The following is a 20,306-nucleotide window of genomic DNA, read 5'->3' as shown; positions in this document are numbered from 1 at the left end:
TAAATTTATTACTGAAGCATGTTTATGTTACAACGTACTGCCTTGAGATTAATTGTTCTTGCAGGCATTTGCAAGTAAAGAAATACAATAGAATTTATGAAGAACTAAGCATAAACCAAGACTGACAAACAACCAATGTGCAAAAGAAGACAAATGGTGCAAACAAAAAATAAATAGTACTGAGAACATAAATTTGCTGATGACACCACTGTCGCAGGCTGAATCAAAGGTTGTGATGAATCAGCGTATTGGAGGGAGATTGAAAATCTGGCTGAGCGGTGCCACAAAAACAACCTCTCACTCAATGTCAGTAAGACCGAGGAGCTATTAATGAAACCAGAGGTCCATGAGCCAGTCCTGATCGGAGGATCAGAGGTGGAGAGGGTCAACAACTGGAAATTCCTTGGTATTATCATTTCAGAGGATTTGTCCTGGGTCCTGAACATAAGAGTTCTTACAAAGGAAGCATGACAGTGCCTCTACTTTCAGAGAAGCTCGCGAAGGTTCAGCTTGTCAGCTAAAACTTCGACAAATTTCTGTACATGTGCAGTGGAGAGAATATTCACTGGTTGTATCACAGTTTGGTATGGAAATACCAATGCCCTTGAATGGAAAACGCAACAAAAAGCATTGGATATGGCCCAGTCCTTCACAGGTAAAGCTCTCCCATCATTGAGCACAACTATCCAAAATGCTCTCTCAGAGAAGCATCAAGGACCCCCCATCATCCAGCCCATGCTCTCTTCTCGCTGCTGCCATCAGGAGGGAGGTACAGGAGTCTCAGGACACACACTACCAGGTTCAGGAACAGTTTTTTTACATCTTAACCACCAGGCTTTTGAACCAGAGGGGTAACTTCACTTACCCCAACACTGAATGGCTCCCACAATCTGTGGACTCACTTTCAATGAGCCTTCATTGATATTTATTGTTTATTTATTTATTATTACTATTTCCTTTTTGTTTGCACAGTTTGTTGGTTTTTTTTTTTTGCACACTGGTTGTCCATCCTGTTCGGTGTGGCCTATTGTGTCTCTTGTATTTACTGAGAATGCCCACAAGAAAATTAATTTGAGGGTTGAAAAGGGTGACGGATATGTACTTTCATAATAAATTTACTTTGATCTTTGTAGAGTCCTTGAAAGTGAGTCTGTAAATTGTGAAATCAGTTCAGTGTTGAGGTGAGTGAAGTTATCCACACAGGTTGAGGAGCCTGATGGTTGAAGGGTAATAACTGTTCCTGAACTTGATGCTGTGGGACTAAGGACTATTGTACCTCTTGCCCAATGGCAGCAGTGAGAAGAAAGCATGGTCTGGATGTTGGGGCTTCTTGGCAATGGCTGCTGCTTTCTTGTGGCAGAGCTCCTGGCAAATGTGCTCATTGGAGTGCAACTTTCTTTCATGAGTTGCCAGCCTGTACAAACTCGAAAAGCAAGGCACTGCAAACTGACATCCTCAAAGAAGGTAGGCGAAATACAAATATTCAGAGATGAATACCTAAAGAGTAGGGGAGAGGCAGAGCAAGAGTGGAACTATTACAGAAAAGGGCATTCCATTAAATATGTTAACCATTATATAGTGGGTGAATCAGGAATACCTCATTTTCTCAAGTGTGTCATAGTTACGTTTCTATACTGAAACCAGCTGCTCATACGACCTGCTTCACTTGACCCTGATCAGGGTGGGAGGGTGTGTGGGGAGGCTAACCAGGTGCTATGACTTGCCAAAGGGTGATCTGCAGGCTAGTGGAGGGAAGGAGTGCTTTACACTTCTTTTTGTAAAGACGTATCTCCACCCTGTCACCCCCGTAGAACGAGGCAGCCCAGTACAGCCTCTTTGGCCCATGATGTCTGCTGACTTTTTAATCTACTTTGAGATCAATCTAACCCTTCCCTCCACATAGCCTTCCATTTTTATATCATCCCTGTGCCTATCCAAGAGTTTCTTAACTGGCCCTAATGTGTCTGCCTCTACCACAAACCCTGGCAGTGCGTTCTGTGCACCCACCACTCCCTGTGTGCAAACTCTACCCATGACATCCCCCTTGTACTTTCCTCCAATCACCTTCAAATGATGCTGCCTCGTATCAACCATTTCTGCCCCAGGAGAAAGTCTCCGGCTGTCCTTTCAATCTGTGCCTCTTACCATCTTGTACAAACTGACCTGTTTCAGATTCAGATTCATTTATTTCTCATATGTATACCGAAAATCCATCGTTTGTGTTAACAAACAACACGCCCAAAAATGTGCTGGGGGCAGCCTGCAAGCATTGCCACATATTCAGGCGCCAACAGAAATTCTTTATATATCACCGGGATTCAGAAGAATGAGGGGTGACCTCACTGAAACCTATCTAATACTGAAAGGCCTCAATAGAAGTGTGTATTGTGAGCAGTTCTGGGTTCCTCATCTAAGAAACAATGTGCTGACATAGGAGATAGTTCACAAAAATGATTCCAGAATTGAAAGGCTTGTCACATGAAAAGAGTTTGACAACTCTGGACCTGTATTCTCTGAAATTCGGAAGAACGAGAGGTGACCTCATTGAAACCTATCGAATGTTGAAACGCTTTGATTGAGTGGATGTGGAAAGAATGTTTCCTATGGTGGAGGAATGTAAGGCAAGGGGGTACAGCCTCAGAATAGAGAGACGTCCTTTTAGAACAGAGATGAGGAGGAATTTCTTTAGCTAGAGAGAGTGATGAATCTGTGGAATTTGTTGCCATAGGCAGCTGTGGAGACCAAGTCATTGGGTATGTTTAAGGCAAAGGTTGATAGATTCTTGATTGGTCAGGGCATGATGGGATATGGGGAATAGGCAGGAGATTGGGGCTGAGGGAAAATGGATCAGCCATGATGAAATAACAGAGCAGACTCAATGGGCCAAATGGCCTAATACTGCCCCTATCTCTTTTATGGTCTATTATTGTTAAAGGAGATTTGTGCAGGGATAATAGTTGGTAAATGGTGGATAGATTGTAAATTGGCCACTGCTGCACACAGAATAAGTCACGTTACACAATTTGATTAAAGTGCTGTTTGATATTAATTAAGTCTGGAAAAGAATAAGAGCCGTCAAAGTCATTCAGCAGGTGTGACATCAACAATAATGCAAACGGACAATATAAAGCAAGTGGTTTAGCAATCAGATTAGAAATGAGATTGGGAGCCCTGACCTGTGGCAGAAGAAACTGAATTAAGTGCATTAAGAGAAACATTCATCATGGATTAAGAAAGCAGAGCAGACAGTGACTCATTCTTTCTAGTTTTACATTACTTTTGCTCTTCAGCCTTTTCAATAAATAATCTAAATACGCAAGAGTAATGAAAATGAAGTAAAAACAAGGACCACAGTGATACCTTGACATGAGTGGGAGGCTATTGGCCTTTTTAATATCTGCGCATCTGATGTCTTCCTTGATATTTTCTGGACAAGTCATGAGGAATATTTGTCCAGTAAATCTCAAAGAAACCAAGTGCACAAGAATAGGTGTATCGATAGGGCTAATACAAGCAAGCCCCCCCCCCCTCCCCCCAGGTTGGGAGAGACTAGAACTAGAGGTTGCAGGTTTAGGGTGAAAGGTGAAATATTTAAGGTGAACTTGAAGGGGAGCTTTTTCACTCAGAAGTTGGTGTGAGTGTGGAATAAGCTGCAAGTGGATGCAGTAGATGCAGGTCAGTTACAGAAAATAACTGAAGCACAGTACAGGCCCTTCAGCCCACGATGTTTTGCAAACTCTTTAACCTACTGTGGAAATACATCTGTAATACATCTGTATTAGGGTGGAATGGCAGTGTAGTGGTTAGCACAATGCTAACCATTAGTACAGCCCACCAGGGTTCAATTCCCGCCACAGTCTGTAAGGAGTTTGCACATTCTCCCCATGACTGTGTGGGTTTCCTCTGGGTGCTCCAGTTTCTTCCACAGTCCAAAGACTTACTGGTTGGTAAGTTAATTGGTCATTGTAAATTGTTCCATGATTAGGATAGGACTGGGGGATTGCTGGGTGACACAGCTTGAATGGCCGGAAGCTCCTACTCTGTGCTGTATGCCAATGAATATATAACGTTTTAAAAATGTAATGTGACAAAATGGAACCTGGTGATCCCACAGTGCTTTGCTGGTCGGTTTGGATGGAAGGCTTGTAAGAAGGGGGATGTAATTCATAGCAGGGTGCGTATTTTATGGCAGTGAGTGTTTTGAAAACAGAGAAAAACAGGACACTGCTATTGCAGGGAAAAACCTCCAGAGGAAAATGGACTAATTAAAGACAAATGCAACACATTTAAGATGGATCAGATAAGGGAGGAATGCAATTATGGATGAATTACTGGACTCTTGTAAAAATGTTCTGCTTTGAGCTGTAAGATTGAAGCTACCTACCAATAACTATATGTATGGAGGTAGACTTTCCCTTGCAAATAATAATTGAGCTTAAAATTGGATCCACTCTGAGTTTGTTGTAGTCTGTTACTATATACTTAGAAGACCTAGCTGAATAGTACAAGACACTAAGATCAATCTAACATTTCCCTCCCACATAGTCCTCAATTTTTCTTTCATTCATATGTTTCTTAAATGTCTATGGCTTCATACCACCATCCCTCCACGCACAATAGAACTTTGTATAGGTACATGGATGGGTTGGGCTTGGATGGAATGGTCTAGATGGTAGGTCGATGGGACTAGGCAGAAGACCAGGTTAGTATGGATTAAGAGGGCTGACATGCCTGTTTCTGTGCTGTTGTACTCAATGACTATAAAGAAAGAATCTTGCCCTATCTACAGGGGTGACAATTGTAGTTCAGAAATAAATGAAGGGGCTTTGCGAGAAAGATTATGAAGAAGTTCAAAGTAAATGTATTATCAATAAATACTACCTTGAGATTCATTTCTTTGCAGGCATTTACAGCAAAATAAAAAAGTTCAACAGAATTTATGAACAGCTACATCAAATAACAATGATTGACAACCAATGTGTAAAAGAAGACAAAACGATCAAATAATAAAAAAATAAACAAATAGAGCCCTTGAACGTGAGTCCATAGTTTGTGGAATCAATTCAGTGTTGAGTTGAGTGAAGTTATCCATGCTGGTTCAGGAATCTGATGGTTGAGTGGTAATAACCGTTCCTGAACTTGGTGGTGTGGGACTCAAGGGTCCTGTCTCTCTTTCTCAATGGTGGCTGCAAGATTAGAGCATGGCCTCGATGGCGGAGGTCCTTGATGATGGATTCTGCTTTCTTGTAGCAGCATTCCATATAGATTCATTTATTATATGTATAATTATTTATTTTTTTGTTTATTTATTTAGCGATGCAGCACGGAATAGACTCTTCTGTTCGTTTGAACTACTCCGCCCAGCAACTCCAATTAACCCTAACCTAACCATAGGACAATTTACAAAGACCAATTAACCTCCCAGTACGTTTTTGGACTGTGGGAGGAAACCGGAGCACCCAGGGAAAACCTATGCATTCCACAGGGGGGATTACAGAGGTTCCTTGGGGGAGCAATGCTGGAATTGAACTCCAACTCGGGAATGCCCCAAGCTGTAACAGCATAGTGCTAGCCACTGTGCCAAATATGTGCACTGAGTGTAAAGGGTTAATGGTGCTGCAGACACAATTTTTCCCTGTATATCTCATAAGTCTTAGTGGCTTGTAAATCAATATTCAAAAGCTTTGAATCCCCCAGAGTCTGCTTCTTAAGACTTAAACCTTCTTCGACTCAATGATTTCCCAAAATCCCTTCGGATTTTAAGTCTGCAAAGTAAACTAATCATGAGCTTGCATCCCGCCTCCCTCTTGTCAGTGAAAACACTCCAAATGTCAAGTTTTAATAACTGGGAGCAAATCTGTGCTTTAGAATATAAATAATGGATTGCTAGAATGAATTATAGATGTGCCGGTGGTTCTACAGGGTCAGGTACCTTGAAGATTATGAAGGGTACAATTGCTTGGCTGTCTCCTTGCAATATTTATCCATGGGTGTGATTAGCAAGCATCAAGTTCAAATCACGCCACCCATTTGAAAAACCTCAAACCTGATATGCTTTCCATTTGGAAACCACAAGATTACAAGGAAAATGCAGATGAGGATATAATATTTATATAAGTAAGGCAAAACATCCTTTTTACCTCTCTGGGATGTTCAGAATAGGTACAGTTCTGTGCAAAGTCTTAGGCACATATATATATATATATATCTAGGGTGCCTAAGACTTTTGCACCGTATTGTAGTAATTCTATGTATTGCACTGTACTGCTGCAAAAAAAACAAATTTCATGACACATGTGAGCGATGATAAACCTGATTCTGATATGGGTCTCTATTGTGGGAAGGCAGCAGCAGGGAGGGGGAGACATGATTGGGAAAAGCTGGGGGTGGGGGGAGTCGGAAGCACCAGAGACATTCTGTAATGATTAATAAACCAATTAATTGCAATCAAATGGCCTTGCCTAGTGTCTCAGGGCTGGGTGTGTCTGCACCTTCCTCTGGGACTCCTCTTCTGCCACCTATCCCACACCCCTCCCATGGCGCTCCACCCTCACCATTCCCAACACTTTTTGCTCCCACCAGATTTACTAGTTGACTCTCTGCTCCAAGTTGACAAATACTGTGTGAAAGTATTAGGCACCCTAGCTATATAATGGGCCTAAGACTTTTGCACAGTACTGTTTCTATAACATAAATCATAGAACATGGAACAGTACAGATAAAGAGATTAGTTTTATTTGTCACATGTACATAGAAACATTAAAAAAGACAGTGAAAAGTCTCATTTTGCATCACAACCAAAACAGTCTGAGGATGTGCTGGAGTTTGTCCCCAGGTTTTGCCATCCTTTCAGTGCCAACATAGAACGCCCACAACTTACTGACCCTTACTAACTTACTTACAGGCCCTTCAGCCCACAAACTTGTGCTGATCTTTCAATATTTCTTCTTGAATAACTCTCCATTTTTCTTTCATTCATGTGCCTATCTCAGAGACTCTTAAATATCCCTAATATATTTGTCTCTGCCACCATCCTGGCAGTGCGTTACATGCACCAGTTTTCTCTGTGTGGAAAAACACTACCCTCGACATCATTGGTATTCAAAATGGGTAGTGTTCCATGACTATAGTATCTCCTCTATACTTCCCTCCAATCCCCTTAAAATTGTGCCCCCTCATATTAGCCATTTCCACCGGGGAGAAGACTCTGCCTATCCACTTGATGGATGCCTCTTCTCATCTTAGGCACCTCTTTCGAGTCACCCCACATTCTCCTTCGCTCCAAAGAAAAAAGTATGCCAACATTTGGGTCAGACTGCAAGGGAGAAAAAACAAACTTTATAGAAGTTTCTAAGTTCTCAATATATTGACTTCAAAATAAGAAAGTTGGACCAGGTTCTACAATAGGCCTCAATCTGTTTTGTTGTCAGCTTGGTACAATTGGTAGAACTCCCTGTTCTGTATTACATGGTCATTGGTCTATGCCCTTTTCCTGAGAGCTGAGTACAACGATTTATTTATTTATTTATTTATTTATTGTGAAGCAACGCTGAACAGGGCCTTCCATTCCTTCCACCACTACGAGCCACGTAGTGCAACCCACGATTTAACCCTAGCCTAACCATGAGACAACTTACAATGACCAATTAACCTACCACCAGGTACATCTTTGGACTTTGGGAGGGAACCGGAGCACCCAGAGGAAACCTATGCTGTCATGGGGAGAATGTACAGACTCCTCACGGACAGTGGCTGCAAGTCTATAGCACCAGGCTCAAGGCCAGCTTCTACAATAAGGCAACTGTATATAGGCTTTATAGAACACTACAGCACAATGCAGGCCCTTCAGCCCATAATGTGCCAACAGTTTGACCTACTCCAAGATCAATCTAACCATTCCTTCTGACATAGCTGTTCTTATTTCTGTCATCCATTTGCCTATCCAAGAGTGTTTTAAATGTCCCTAATGTATCTGCCTTCACCAGCACCCCTGGCAGAGGTTTTCATGCACTCACAACTCTCTGCATAAAGTATCTGCCTCTGACACCCCCCCGTACATCTTTATCAAGACACATCTCATCCTGCTTCTCGCCTAAGAAAAGGGCCATAGCTCGCCCATCCTTTTATCATAAGCCATGCTCTCCAATCCTGGCAGCACGTTGGTAAATCTCTTCTGCACTTTCTCTAAGGACAGACAGACAGACAGACGGACAGACATACTTTATTGATCCCGAGGGAAATTGGATAGATTTAAAGGACCTCAGTCTCCTCAGGAAATAGAGATGGCTCTGACCCTTCTTGTAGCTTCCACATCCTCTCTCTAATGAGGTGACCAGAATTGAACACAGAACTCGAAGTGTGTTGTAAACAGAGGTTTAAAGAGTTGAAACATTACCTCGAGGCTTATAGGACCAGGAAATGATTCACTGGAATAATAAGATGGGACTCTTGGCCTCAAAATCCACCTCATTATGACCTGCACCTGATTATCTATCCTCACTGCACTTTTGCTGAGACTGTTACACTTTATTCTGCATTCTGCTACTGTATTTTCTTTATCTTTTCCTACCTCAATGCATTGGTGTAGTGATCTGATCTGTATGAACAATATGTGAGACAAGTTTTCATCGCATTTCAGTACAATAATAAATCAATCATCATCATTATGTGTCATGTCGTATGATGTAGGTGATCATGGTCTCAAGTGGTTTGCCATTGGCTTCTTCTGGGTAGTGTCTTTGCAAGACGGGTGACCCCCAGCCATTATCAATACTCTTCAGAGATTGTCTGCCTGGCATCAGTGGTCACATCACCAGGACTTGTGATGTACACCAGCTGCTCGTACGACCATCCACCACCTGCTCCCAAAGCTTCACGTGACCCTGATCAGAGTGCTAAGCAGGTACTAAACCTTGTCCAAGGGTGACCTGCAGGCCAACAGAGGGAAGGAGCCCCTCATTCCTCCTTTGGTTGAGATGTATCTCCACCTCGTCACCCAATACCAGTTCTAATTCGAATTTCATCTTTACGATAACATATTAATTTGAAGCTATATTTGCCCTCTCAGTCTGAGAAAACCCAAACCATATCTGGTAGAAAAAAGGAAGAAAAATTATCCCTAAATTCCTGAACAATATTATCCTTCAAAGAGATAATAAAGTGGCCTTTGGGATTACTGCAGACCATCTTCCATGATAAAAAGGATGAAAGAGAAGATGATTACTTGAAGTATTGTCTACAGTTTTCAAAGTTCAAAGTAAATTTTATTATCGAAGTACATGTATGTCTCCACATACAACCCTGAGATACATTTTCCTGCAGGAATACTCAGCAAATCTTTAGAATAGTAAATATAACAGGATCTATGAAAGGTCAGCCAGCATGCAGAAGACAACAAAACCATGTAAATTCACACATGAATACACAGAAATAAATAGTAAGAATATGAGATAATGAGACAGAGCCCTTAAAGAGAGATCATTTGCTCACCCTATCATAGAAAAGACATTGTCGAACTGTAGAGGGTACAGAAGAGAATTACAAACTGTCTGGGATAGAGGGTCTGAGTTATAGAGAGAGTTTATGAGAGAGTCTGAGATAGGGGGAGGTTGGGAGAGGGTCTGAGATAGGGGGAGGTTGGGAGAGGGTTGGAGCGGGTCTAAGTTATAGGGAGAGGTTGAGAGATGGTCTGAGATAGGGGGAGGTTGGGAGAGGGTTGGAGAGGGTCTAAGTTATAGGGAGAGGTTGACAGATGGTCTGAGATAGGGGGAGGTTGGGAGAGGGTTGGAGAGGGTTGGAGAGGGTTTAAGTTATAGGGAGAGGTTGGGAGAGGGTTGGAGAGGGTCTGAGTTATAAGGAGAGGTTGGCCATGCTGGACCTTGATTCCCTGGCGTGCAGGAGAATGAGGGATAGACTCACAGAAGTTTATAACATCATGAACGGTGTGAATAAGGTGGACAATCATAGTCTTTTCCTTGGGGTGGGGAGTCCAATCCTAGAGGGCAAAGACACAAGATAAGAGAGGAGAAATTTAAAAGAGACTTGAGAAGTACCTTCTTCGCACAGTGGATGGTGAGCACCTAGAATGAACTGCAAGAGAGAGCGGTTGAGATGAATACAACTGCAATGTTTAAGAGGCATTTGGATAGGTACATGGAAGTGACTGACTTGGAGGGTTATGGGTTTCACATAGGCAATGGGGACTGGCAGGCAGGATGCTGTGGACAGCATGGAACAGATGGGCCAAATGGCCTGTTTCCATTCTGTGACTCTATGACATTGCAAAGCATGGAGTAGAATTCTGGAACAGAAGTTGTATCATAAAACCTGCACAATTAAGTCAGTAACTACTGTGCTTACCATCAGAGAATGTGCTCACCACCACGTCCTGGGAAGAGACGCCTGGTCCATGTCGGTTGAAAGCCAAAACCCGTAAACTGTACTTTGTGAACTTCTTCAATCCTTCCAGCTTATAATACAAATTATCCACATCGATGCTCTGAAACAGGCAAAAACCATCATTATCAATTGGACCAATTCTTATGACTGAATTCATGACACAGTTATAGAGGGGCATCATAAAACAAACAGGATGACGTTATTTCATCAAAACAGCTTTTTTTAATATTTTCACTCCTCTTTTTAAAAATACAAAAACATTAAAGATTAGCTTTATTTGTCACATGTACAATGAAACCTCAAAATGCATCATTTGCATTAAAGCAAATCAGCAAGGATTGTGCTGGGGGCAGCCCGCATGTGTCAACATGCTTCTGGTGCCAACATAGCATGTCCACAGTTACTAACCCTAACACGTACATCACTTGGAATGTGGGAGGAAACCGGAGCACTGGGAAGAAATCCACGCAGTCATGGGGAGAACAAACAAACTCCGTACAGACAGCAGCGGGAATCAAATCCTGGTGCAAAGCAATGTGCTAACCACTTCAGTTTTTTCCAACCATTATCTCTCAATGCTTTGGATCTTATGAACAGTAAGAGGAATGAAGAACAGAATGCAGTCACTTCACTTACAGATAAGGAACTGTACATATGACATAACAAGTGTATTTCTCTGACAGAGCTTCTTTTGAGAACAGGGTCTGGTCATGATCAGAATTGGAATCAGATTTAATATCACTGGCATGTGTTGTGAAATTTATTATTTTGTGGCATCACTACAGTGTAATACACAAAAAATCTATAAAATACACTAAATATATACAGGATAAATTAAATAAGTAGTGTAAAAAGGATAACAGTGAGGCATGGGTTCTTTGTCCATTCAGAAATCTGATGGCTGAGAGGGAAAAGCTGCTCCTAAAATATCAAGTGTGTGTCTTCGGGCTCCTGTACGTCCTCCTTGAGAATGAGAAGAGGGTAATGGGGTTGTTAATAATGAATGCCACCTTTTTGAAGCATCACCTTTTGGAGATGTCCTCGGTGCTGGGAAGCTAGATCCCATGATGGTGCTGGTTGAGTTTGCAATTTCCTGACATTCTCAGCCAAGTTTATCCGACAATTCTACTTCATGGGGAATCCACAACACAGGCCTACACCCAAAAGCACCTCTTAGATTCTCAGAACGTTCTAAAAGTCAAGAAGTCATTGTAAAGAGTGAAGTCACTGCTATAACTTAGTAAAAGGAAGCAGTTAACAGAAGCACTCTAAACTTGTCCAAAGGGCAATGTAGTTATTAATAAAACATCTTCTGTATTTATGATTGAAGAATATTTGCCAATTTATCAGATAAAGCTCTATTGATTTTCCTCACACTGACACCTAGGAATGGTTTACATTGGTCTGAAACTGCTCTGAACGACACCTCAGAACTCCCTGTGCATTCACATGTCAGTATTAAATTCTGTATTCAATGATGATCTAACTTAGACTAGTAGAGACACTGACAAGGGTAACAGATGACAGAAATCTTCTCCAACAGGAAATCTGGGAATCCCTTAACAGCAGGTTTCCAAAGTAGATATGTTCTTGCCACAGCCACCAATACAAATCAAACATAGCATGCATAAGATCTTAAGACTTTGGAGCCGAATTAGGCCATTCAGCCCATCAAGTCTACTATGCCATCCCATCATGGCTGATTTATTATCCCTTTCAATCCCATTCTCCTGCATTCTCCCCATGACTTTTGATGCCTTGATTAATCAAGAACTTAGCAACGTCCACTTTATATATACTAACTGACTTAGCCTCTACAGCAATCCGTAACAATAAATTGCACAGATTCACCACCATCCAGATAAAGAAATTCCTCCTCATCTCTGTTCTAAATGGAGTCCTGCTATTCTGAGGCTGTGCCCTCTGGTCTTAGAGTCCCTCACTATAGGAAACATCTTGTCTACATCCACTCTTTCAGGGCCTTTCAATATTCAACAGGTTTCAATGAGATCCTACCTCTTTCTCTTAACTCCAGCAAGTTATCAAACAGTTCCCATATGTTAAGTCTTTCATTCCCAGAATCATTCTTGTGAACCTAGTCTGGAGCCTCTCCAATGCCAGCACACCTTTTCTTCGACAAGGAGCCCAAAACTGCTCAATACTCCAAGTGCAGTCTGACCAAGGTATTAATCAGAGAGTGATACAGATTCAGATTTATGTATATTGAAATGCACAGTTTGTATTAGCAACCAACACAACCTAAGGACGTGCTGGGGGAAGCCACACATTTGGTCACAGTGAGATGTTCTTCAGCTTAACTCATCCATGCCGACCATGGAGCCCACGAATGTCTCCTACCCTCCCTGCTCGTAAACTGTTCGTCTCACTCCCACCGGGAGGAAGCATCTATGCCACGACCATCAGATTCAAGACAGTTACTTTCCCCAAGCAGTAAGGCTGATCAACAGCTCCACCACTACATTATTATCTCCTGTCAGTCACCTTATGTATAGCCTAGGTCATTTTATGGACATACAATCAATCTATGTACAGAAGCTATCTTATGTATTTATATTTATTGTGTGTGTGTGTTTTTAAAGTATTATTATATTCTTTATCTTTTGTGGGTTTGTTTGTGTTGGACCAGATCTGGAGTAAACAATAATTTAATTCTCCCTGCACTTGTGTGCTAGAAATGACATTAAATAATCTTGAATCTTTTAAATGTTTGTCACTGCACTTGGATCAATGCATTCACCGGTTGCTCATTTCATATACACTCCACCTCTGCCTGAAGAACTTACTACTTAGGTCCCCTTTCAATCTTTGACCTATCCCTTAAATCTATAGCAACACATGTAATGCTGGAGGTACTCAGCAGGTCAGGTTTTATTTTATGGAAATGAATAAACTTTCAAAATTTTGGCCCAAGAGCCTTCTTCAAAACTATAAATCTGTGCTGTCTGCATAAATCACAGAGCCTAAAACATGGAAAAGTTTCTTCCCACAGTGTTGTGCCAATCTATATAAACCAACTCCATGATCAATCTAACTCTTCCCTCCTACTGCTAATTAAATCTGCTGATGACACTACAACGATTGGCCTAATTTCAAATAATAATGAGACAGCTGACAGAGAGGAAGTCATCTCTCTGACACAGCAGTGTCAAGAAAACAAATGCTTCATCAATGCCGCAAAAATTAAGGAGCTGGTTGTGGACTGCAGGAGGTATGGAGACATGTTACCCCTATAGACATAATTGGATCTGGGGTTGGGAGGGTGAATAGCTTTAAGTTCCTCGGCAGTAACATCATCAAGGATCTCACGTGGTCTGTACATACCGGCTGTGTGGTGAAAAAGGCACAAAAGCACCTCTTTCACCTCAGAGGGCTGAAAAAATTTGGTATGGCCTCCGAGATTCTAAAGACTTTCTACTGCAGCATGATTGAGTGCATCCTGACTGTCTGCATCACTGCCTGGTATGGGAACTGTACTTCCCTCAATCACAGGACTCTGCAGAGAGTGGTGCGGACAGCCCAGTGCATCTGTAGATGTGAACTTCCCATGATTCGGGACATTTACAAAGACAGGTGTGTAAAAAGGGCCCGAAGGATCATTGCAGACCTGAGTCAACCGAATCACAAACTGTTCCAGCTGTTACCATCTGCTAAACAGTACTGCAGCATAAAAGCCAAGGTTGGAGGTGTTGTGGATAGTGTGGAGGGCTGTCAAAGGTTACAGCGGGACATTGATAGGATGCAGAACTGGGCTGAGAAGTGGCAGATGGAGTTCAACCCAGATAAGTGTAAGGTGGTTCATTCTGGTTGGTCAAATATGATGGCAGAATATAGTATTAATGGTAGGACTCTTGGCAGTGTGGAGGATCAGAGGGATCTTGGGGTTCGAGTCCATAGGACACTCAAAGTAGCTGCGCAGGTTGACTCCGTGGTTAAGAAGGTGTATGGTGCATTGGCTTTCATCATTCGTGGAATTGAATTTAAGAGCCGAGAGGTAATGTTGCAGCTGTGTAGGACCCTGGTCAGACCCCACTTGGAGTACTGTGCTCAGTTCTGGTCGCCTCACTCCAGGAAGGATGTGGAAGCCACAGAAAGGGTGCAGAGGAGATTTACAAGGATGTTGCCTGGATTGGGGAGCATGCCTTATGGGAATAGGTTGAGTGAACTTGGCCTTTTCTCCTTGGAGTGTACGGAGAATGAGAGGTGACCTGATAGAGGTGTATAAGATGATGAGAGGCATTGATCGTGTGGATAGTCAGAGGCTTTTTCCCAGGGCTGAAGTGGTTGCCACAAGAGGACACAGGTTGAAGGTGCTTAGAAGTAGGTACAGAGGAGATGTCAGGTGTAAGTTTTTTACTCAGAGAGTGGTGAGTGTGTGGAATGGGCTGCCGGCAACAGTGGTGGAGGCAGATACGATAGGGTCTTTTAAGAGACTTTTGGATAGGTACATGGAGCTTACTAAAATAGAGGGCTATAGGTAAGCCTAGTAATTTCTAAGGTAGGGACATGTTCAGCACAACTTCATGGGCTGAAGAGCCTGTATTGCGCTGCAGGTTTTCTATGTTTCTACCAATAGCCTCCGGAACAGTTTCTTCCACCAGGCCATCAGACTGCTTAATTCATGCTGACACAACTGTGTTTCTATGTTATATTGACTACCCTGTTGTGCATAATATTTATTATAAATTACTATAATTGCACATTTCACTTTTAGACAGCAACATAACGTAAAGATTTTTACCCCTCATGTAGAATGAAGGATGTAAGTAATAAATTCAATTCAATTTATTCTGATGTTTGGCCTGAACAACAACTGATCCCCTTGACCATGTCTACGTATTTTTATACATTAGGTTGCTGCCACATAATTGGCTGATTAGATATTTGCATTAATGAGCAGGTGTACAGGCATACCTAATAAAGTGGCCACATTCAACCAACATATTAATAGAAATTTGGAGCTAACATTAAACAATCTCAGAAATGTGGCTGGCATATTAATTACTGGTTAGGAATTATGAACAGACAATGCAAAGATTATCTGCAACTTTAGCTTAGTGAAACCCCTAAATGAAATGACTGTAATTATAAAATGTGTGGGCTATGTTGTTCAGACCATATTTATCAGGAATAGTGAGTGCGTGAAAGATCAAACCTTGAAACAAGTGAATCACTACATGATCTTTCACGCACCCACCTCTCTCTGTGCAAAAGACTTACCTCTGACATCCCCTCTATACTTCCCTCCAATCACCTTACAATTATATCCCTTCATATTGGCCGTTTGCCCCCTGGGAAAATGTTTCTAGTTGTTCACTCTATCTATGTGTCACATCATTTTAGTCTGCTCTAAGATCAAGCCAACCATCCCATCCCACATATTTTCTGTTGTCCATGTGCTTACCTAAGAGTTTCTTAAATGTCCCTAATGCACCTGCCTCCATCACCAACCCTAGCAGCAAGTTTCACACACTCACCACTTTCTGTGTGAAAAAAACTTAACCTCTGACATCCCACTATACTTCCCTTCAATTGCCATAAAATTATGTCCCTTGGTATTAGACATTTCCACCCTGCACAAAAGGCTCTGGCTTTCAGTGGTACAAACCATTACAGAACTGATCTAGTGATTTCCTGGCATATCTAATGAATAAAATCTTCTCTGGCTTCCAGCCAGGTACAAGTATCTATTTTAACCAACATTTCAATGACAAACTCTGCCATTTTTATCATTAAAGTGTATAGAAAATATACATCACTGAACTAGACGTCAATCCTCTCCTGTTGGATTCTCCCTTCTCCCTTCTCCAGCCCTGTGTCTCTCTCATCAATCAACTTCACTCATCCCCCTGCCAGCTTCACTTATCACCTTGTGTTTCTCCCTTCCCTTCACCACTTTTTAACTCTAACCATCTTGTTTTTTCTCCAGTCTTGAAGGGTCTCAGTCCAAAACATCGACTTTTCCATAGATGCTGCCTGGCCTACTGAGTTCCTCCAGCATTTTGTGCGTGTTGCTTAGAATTCCAGCATCTGCAGATTTTCTCTTGTTTGTGATTGAAGGAATTGTTTTTGATTGTTATTTCTGAAAAAAAAAATGCTGGATTCTTAACACTGAATTTCTGCAATGTTACCTCTTGTGTTGGATTAGAGGGCCTGTGCTATAATGAAAGGTTGGACAATTTAGGTTCTTTTGTCTGGAGCAGCAGAGGCTGAAGGGAGATCTGATAGAGGTTTATAAGATTTAGGGAGACATAAATAGAGTAGACGGACAATTTTTTTTTCCAAGTGTAACACGCTGTAAGGTTTCACTGCTAATGTAATGGCCTCTCTGTAGCAGCAATGTTTGGGTTATGACTAGAGATAACGGAGTTTTGGAATGTGGAGGCTATCCAATGAGAGAAATGTTGTTCTTTCTTGTGAGACAGGAAGAGAGATTTTCGCAGTCTTTCGCCGGGGAGAGATGAGGAGAGAAGACGCGAATGGAGGGAGTTGGTAGACCACCGGGCGGAGTGGACTTGGAGCGAGGGTCCGAAGGACAGCAACAGTCGGGGGAGGTCGATGGTGGATGAACAGCTTATCAGTGAGCTCCAACATTGCGCGTTAGACTCTTTCATGAGAATGGGCCCTTTTTCTTTTTTGTTTTCTTTACTAACCATATAGTCAAACTAAGAATTATAAAGCTGAGTCGTTTAATCACATATTGTGTACTGTTCGTTATTTCGGGGTACTGATATGTAACAGGGGACATATTGCGCAACATCCACCCAAACGAGATTTCTTAAGTTTGTCCTTTTCGAGGGTTATCACTCCCTATATTAAGCCACTAGCCGAAGCAAGAGTTATTAATGTCCAATGCCAGAGGGCATTCATTTAAGGTGACTGAGGGTAATTTCAAAGGAGCTGTGAGTGGTGGGAGCCTGGAATGCGCTGCTGGTATAATGGTAGAGGCAAATACACGAGAGACCTTTAAGAGACATTGAGATAGGCACATGAATGTGAGGAAAATGGAAGGATGTGGACATTGTGTAGGCAGAAGGGATTAGTTTAGTTGGCCATTTGATTACTAATTAATTTGGTTCAGCACAACATCGAGGGCCAAAGGGCCCGTTTCTGTGCTGGATTGTTCGATGTTCCATGTTCTATCTGTTCTAAACCTTCTCTTATTTAATCCCTGCTTTCCCTCTGCCTCTGCAGTTTCATGGAAGATGGTGAACATATGGACCATGTGGATAATTACGTGATGCATTTGATAAGTGAGTCAGAACCACTTTGCAGCCTGTTTATTGCTTATTGCTTATTGCTTGTTGCTGGATTATCGTTCGAGTGATGTGCCATATCCCATCCATCTGCCTGATGGTTTGCAAGTGAGGCACCAATTTAGATGAACGCTGTATTTGCAATGTTCACTTTGAGCTCTTTAATTATGCACCACTACATGGGACTTGCAGCACGATAACAAGCCATTTGGTCTAACTGATCCACATTGGTCTTTATGCTCCAAATTCCCTGAACCCTAGTTCATCAGGATAACTTTCAATATATCCATCTGTTCATCTGCTGAAAGGCTGAGAGAGAGAGTGGATGGGCAGAGGATATTTTCAACAGTGGGATTGGCCTCCATAAGCGACTCTGGCAATGATTCTATAGATTCACCGCCCTCTGGCAAAGAAATACCTCCTCATCTCTGTTCCAAAGGGATTCTGAGGCAGTGCCCTCCCCCTCTAGACTCTCTCTCTCACTTTCTCTCTCTCCCTCTCTCTCTCTCTCTTTCTCTCTTTCTCTCACTCTCTTTTCCATTACACCACTGGTGCTTAGAGCAGAAAGTTCTCCACCTCTAGTGTTGTTCACGGCTTCCTAGACCCTCCCAATATTGGAAACATTCCCTCCATGTCCACCCTAACTTTCAATTTTCATTAGATTTCAATGAGATTCCCCCCTCATTCTTTTGAACTCCAGCAAGTACAGGCCCAGAGCCATCAAATGCCCCTCATATGTGAATCCTTCCATTCCTGGGATCATTCTCGTAAGCCTTCACAGGAGCCTCTCCAACGCCAACGTATCCTTTCTTAGATATGGGGCCCAAAGCTGCTCCCAATACTCCCAGTGCAGTCTGACCAATGAGTGGGGATGTAACAATGTGGCGCTGAGTGTATTTCTCAATGCTCAGGCTCTTTTGTTGCTGTGGCCCATCCACTTCAATGTTTGACGTGTTGTACTCTCAGAGATGCTCTCCTGAGCACCACTGTTGTAACGTGTGGTTATTTGAGTTACTGTCACCTTCCTGTCAGCTTGAATCAGTCTGGTTCTCCTCTGACCTCTCATTAACAAGGTGCTTCTGCACACAGAACTGCGCCTCCTAGATTTCTTTTTAGATTTTCGCACCACTTAGATCACATTTCTTCCCCATTCTGATGCTTGGTCTGAACAACTGAACCTCTTGACCACGTCTGCATGCTTTCATGGATTGAGTTGCTGCCACATGATTGACTGATTAGATATTTGCATTAGGAAGAAGGTGAACAGCTGTACCTAATACAGTGGCCTCTGACTGCAGATAGGCATCGGCATTTGATTGGTATTTGGGCAGGTAAGTGATCTGCAAGTATCTAACTGGAAGCATTAGGAAGGACATCAGGAGTCGCAGAGCAGCAAATGACTGGTGTTGTCTGTGCTGTTTGGACTCATTTAAATAAAGGTGTGCAAACAAGACTTAAGCCAAATTGGTATTCAGTATTAATAATGTGTAACTTAGTAATTTAAAAAATAGTGATTTATATAATTTAATTGTCACTGCAAAGTTGTAATAGATTTTGAATTTTTAGTTACTTGACAAGTTCTGATTATTTTTGGCTTGTCACATTGTTCGTTGCCATGGCTTATTTTGATTGGTTTGAGAGGCTCACAATTATCTGGTCTTTCCTCGCCAGTGCAGTCAACACCCTGTCTATGGGCGTTGCAGTAATGTAGTGCTCTGTGCATCACTTAAACCATGCCCGTGATCACCGATTGGAGCTCAGTTCCCGCTGCTGTCCGTAAGGAAATTGTAAATTCTCCCTGTGACAGCGTTTATTCCTGCGAGTGCCCTGGCTTCCTCCCTTGTTACATTAGAGCCAATAATTTGTGGGCAAGCTAAGTTGGCGCTGGAAGCATGGCAACACTTGAGGCTGACTTCCACACTTCCTCAGACTGCGTTGTTTAGACGATAAGACATAGGAGCAGAATTAGTCCATTCAGCCCATTGAGTCTGCTCCACCTCTCCATCATGGCTGATTTATTATCCCTTTCAACCCCATTCTCCGGCCTTCTTCCCATAAACTTTACTGCACTGACTAATCAGGTTGTTGACACAAATGATGCAATTCATTATATGTTTTGATGTATATCAAAGTTCAAAAAGTTCAAGGTAACTTTATTTTCAAAGTATCCATGATGTACTGAGCTGTGTCCACTACTTTTTATAGGCTTTTTCGTTCCATTGCGGTTTCCATTTCAGGCTATGATGCAGCCAGTCAATATACTTTCCTTTGCGCATCTATAGAAGTTTGTTAAAGCTTTAGATGACACACCGAATCTTTGTAAACTTCTAAGAAAGAGGAGGCACTGCCTTGCCTTCTTTGTGATGACACTGTGTGCTGGACCCGGGACAAATCCTCTGAGATGATAACAACAAAGAATCCAAAGTTGCTGTCCGTCTCCACCTCTGTTCCCCCAATGAGGATGGGCCAATGGAGCTCTGGTTTCCTCCTCCTATAGTCAACAATTAGTCTTCTGGTCATGCTGACACTGAGTGAGGGTTGTTGTTGCAGCACTCAGCCAGATGTGACAAATAAAACTAATCTTTATCATTTCAAGCTTAGGTGGTGTACTACATTTAAATCACATTCCAGACA

General features: G+C 42.2%; 1 protein-coding gene across 1 annotated transcript in view; it reads right to left on the bottom strand.

Annotated features, from left to right (window-relative positions):
* Positions 1–20,306, bottom strand: part of dcc (DCC netrin 1 receptor) — a 1,312,938-nt gene that overhangs the window by 264,395 nt on the left and 1,028,237 nt on the right. Inside the window, exon 11 of the mRNA XM_073064089.1 lies at positions 10,360–10,498. Coding sequence (XP_072920190.1) covers positions 10,360–10,498 — 139 coding nt within the window. The remainder of the gene's footprint in view (positions 1–10,359; positions 10,499–20,306) is intronic.

Source organism: Hemitrygon akajei, chromosome 13 (assembly GCF_048418815.1).
Source record: "Hemitrygon akajei chromosome 13, sHemAka1.3, whole genome shotgun sequence".
Lineage (NCBI taxonomy): Eukaryota > Metazoa > Chordata > Chondrichthyes > Myliobatiformes > Dasyatidae > Hemitrygon > Hemitrygon akajei.
This window is presented reverse-complemented; position numbering and strand designations above follow the sequence as displayed.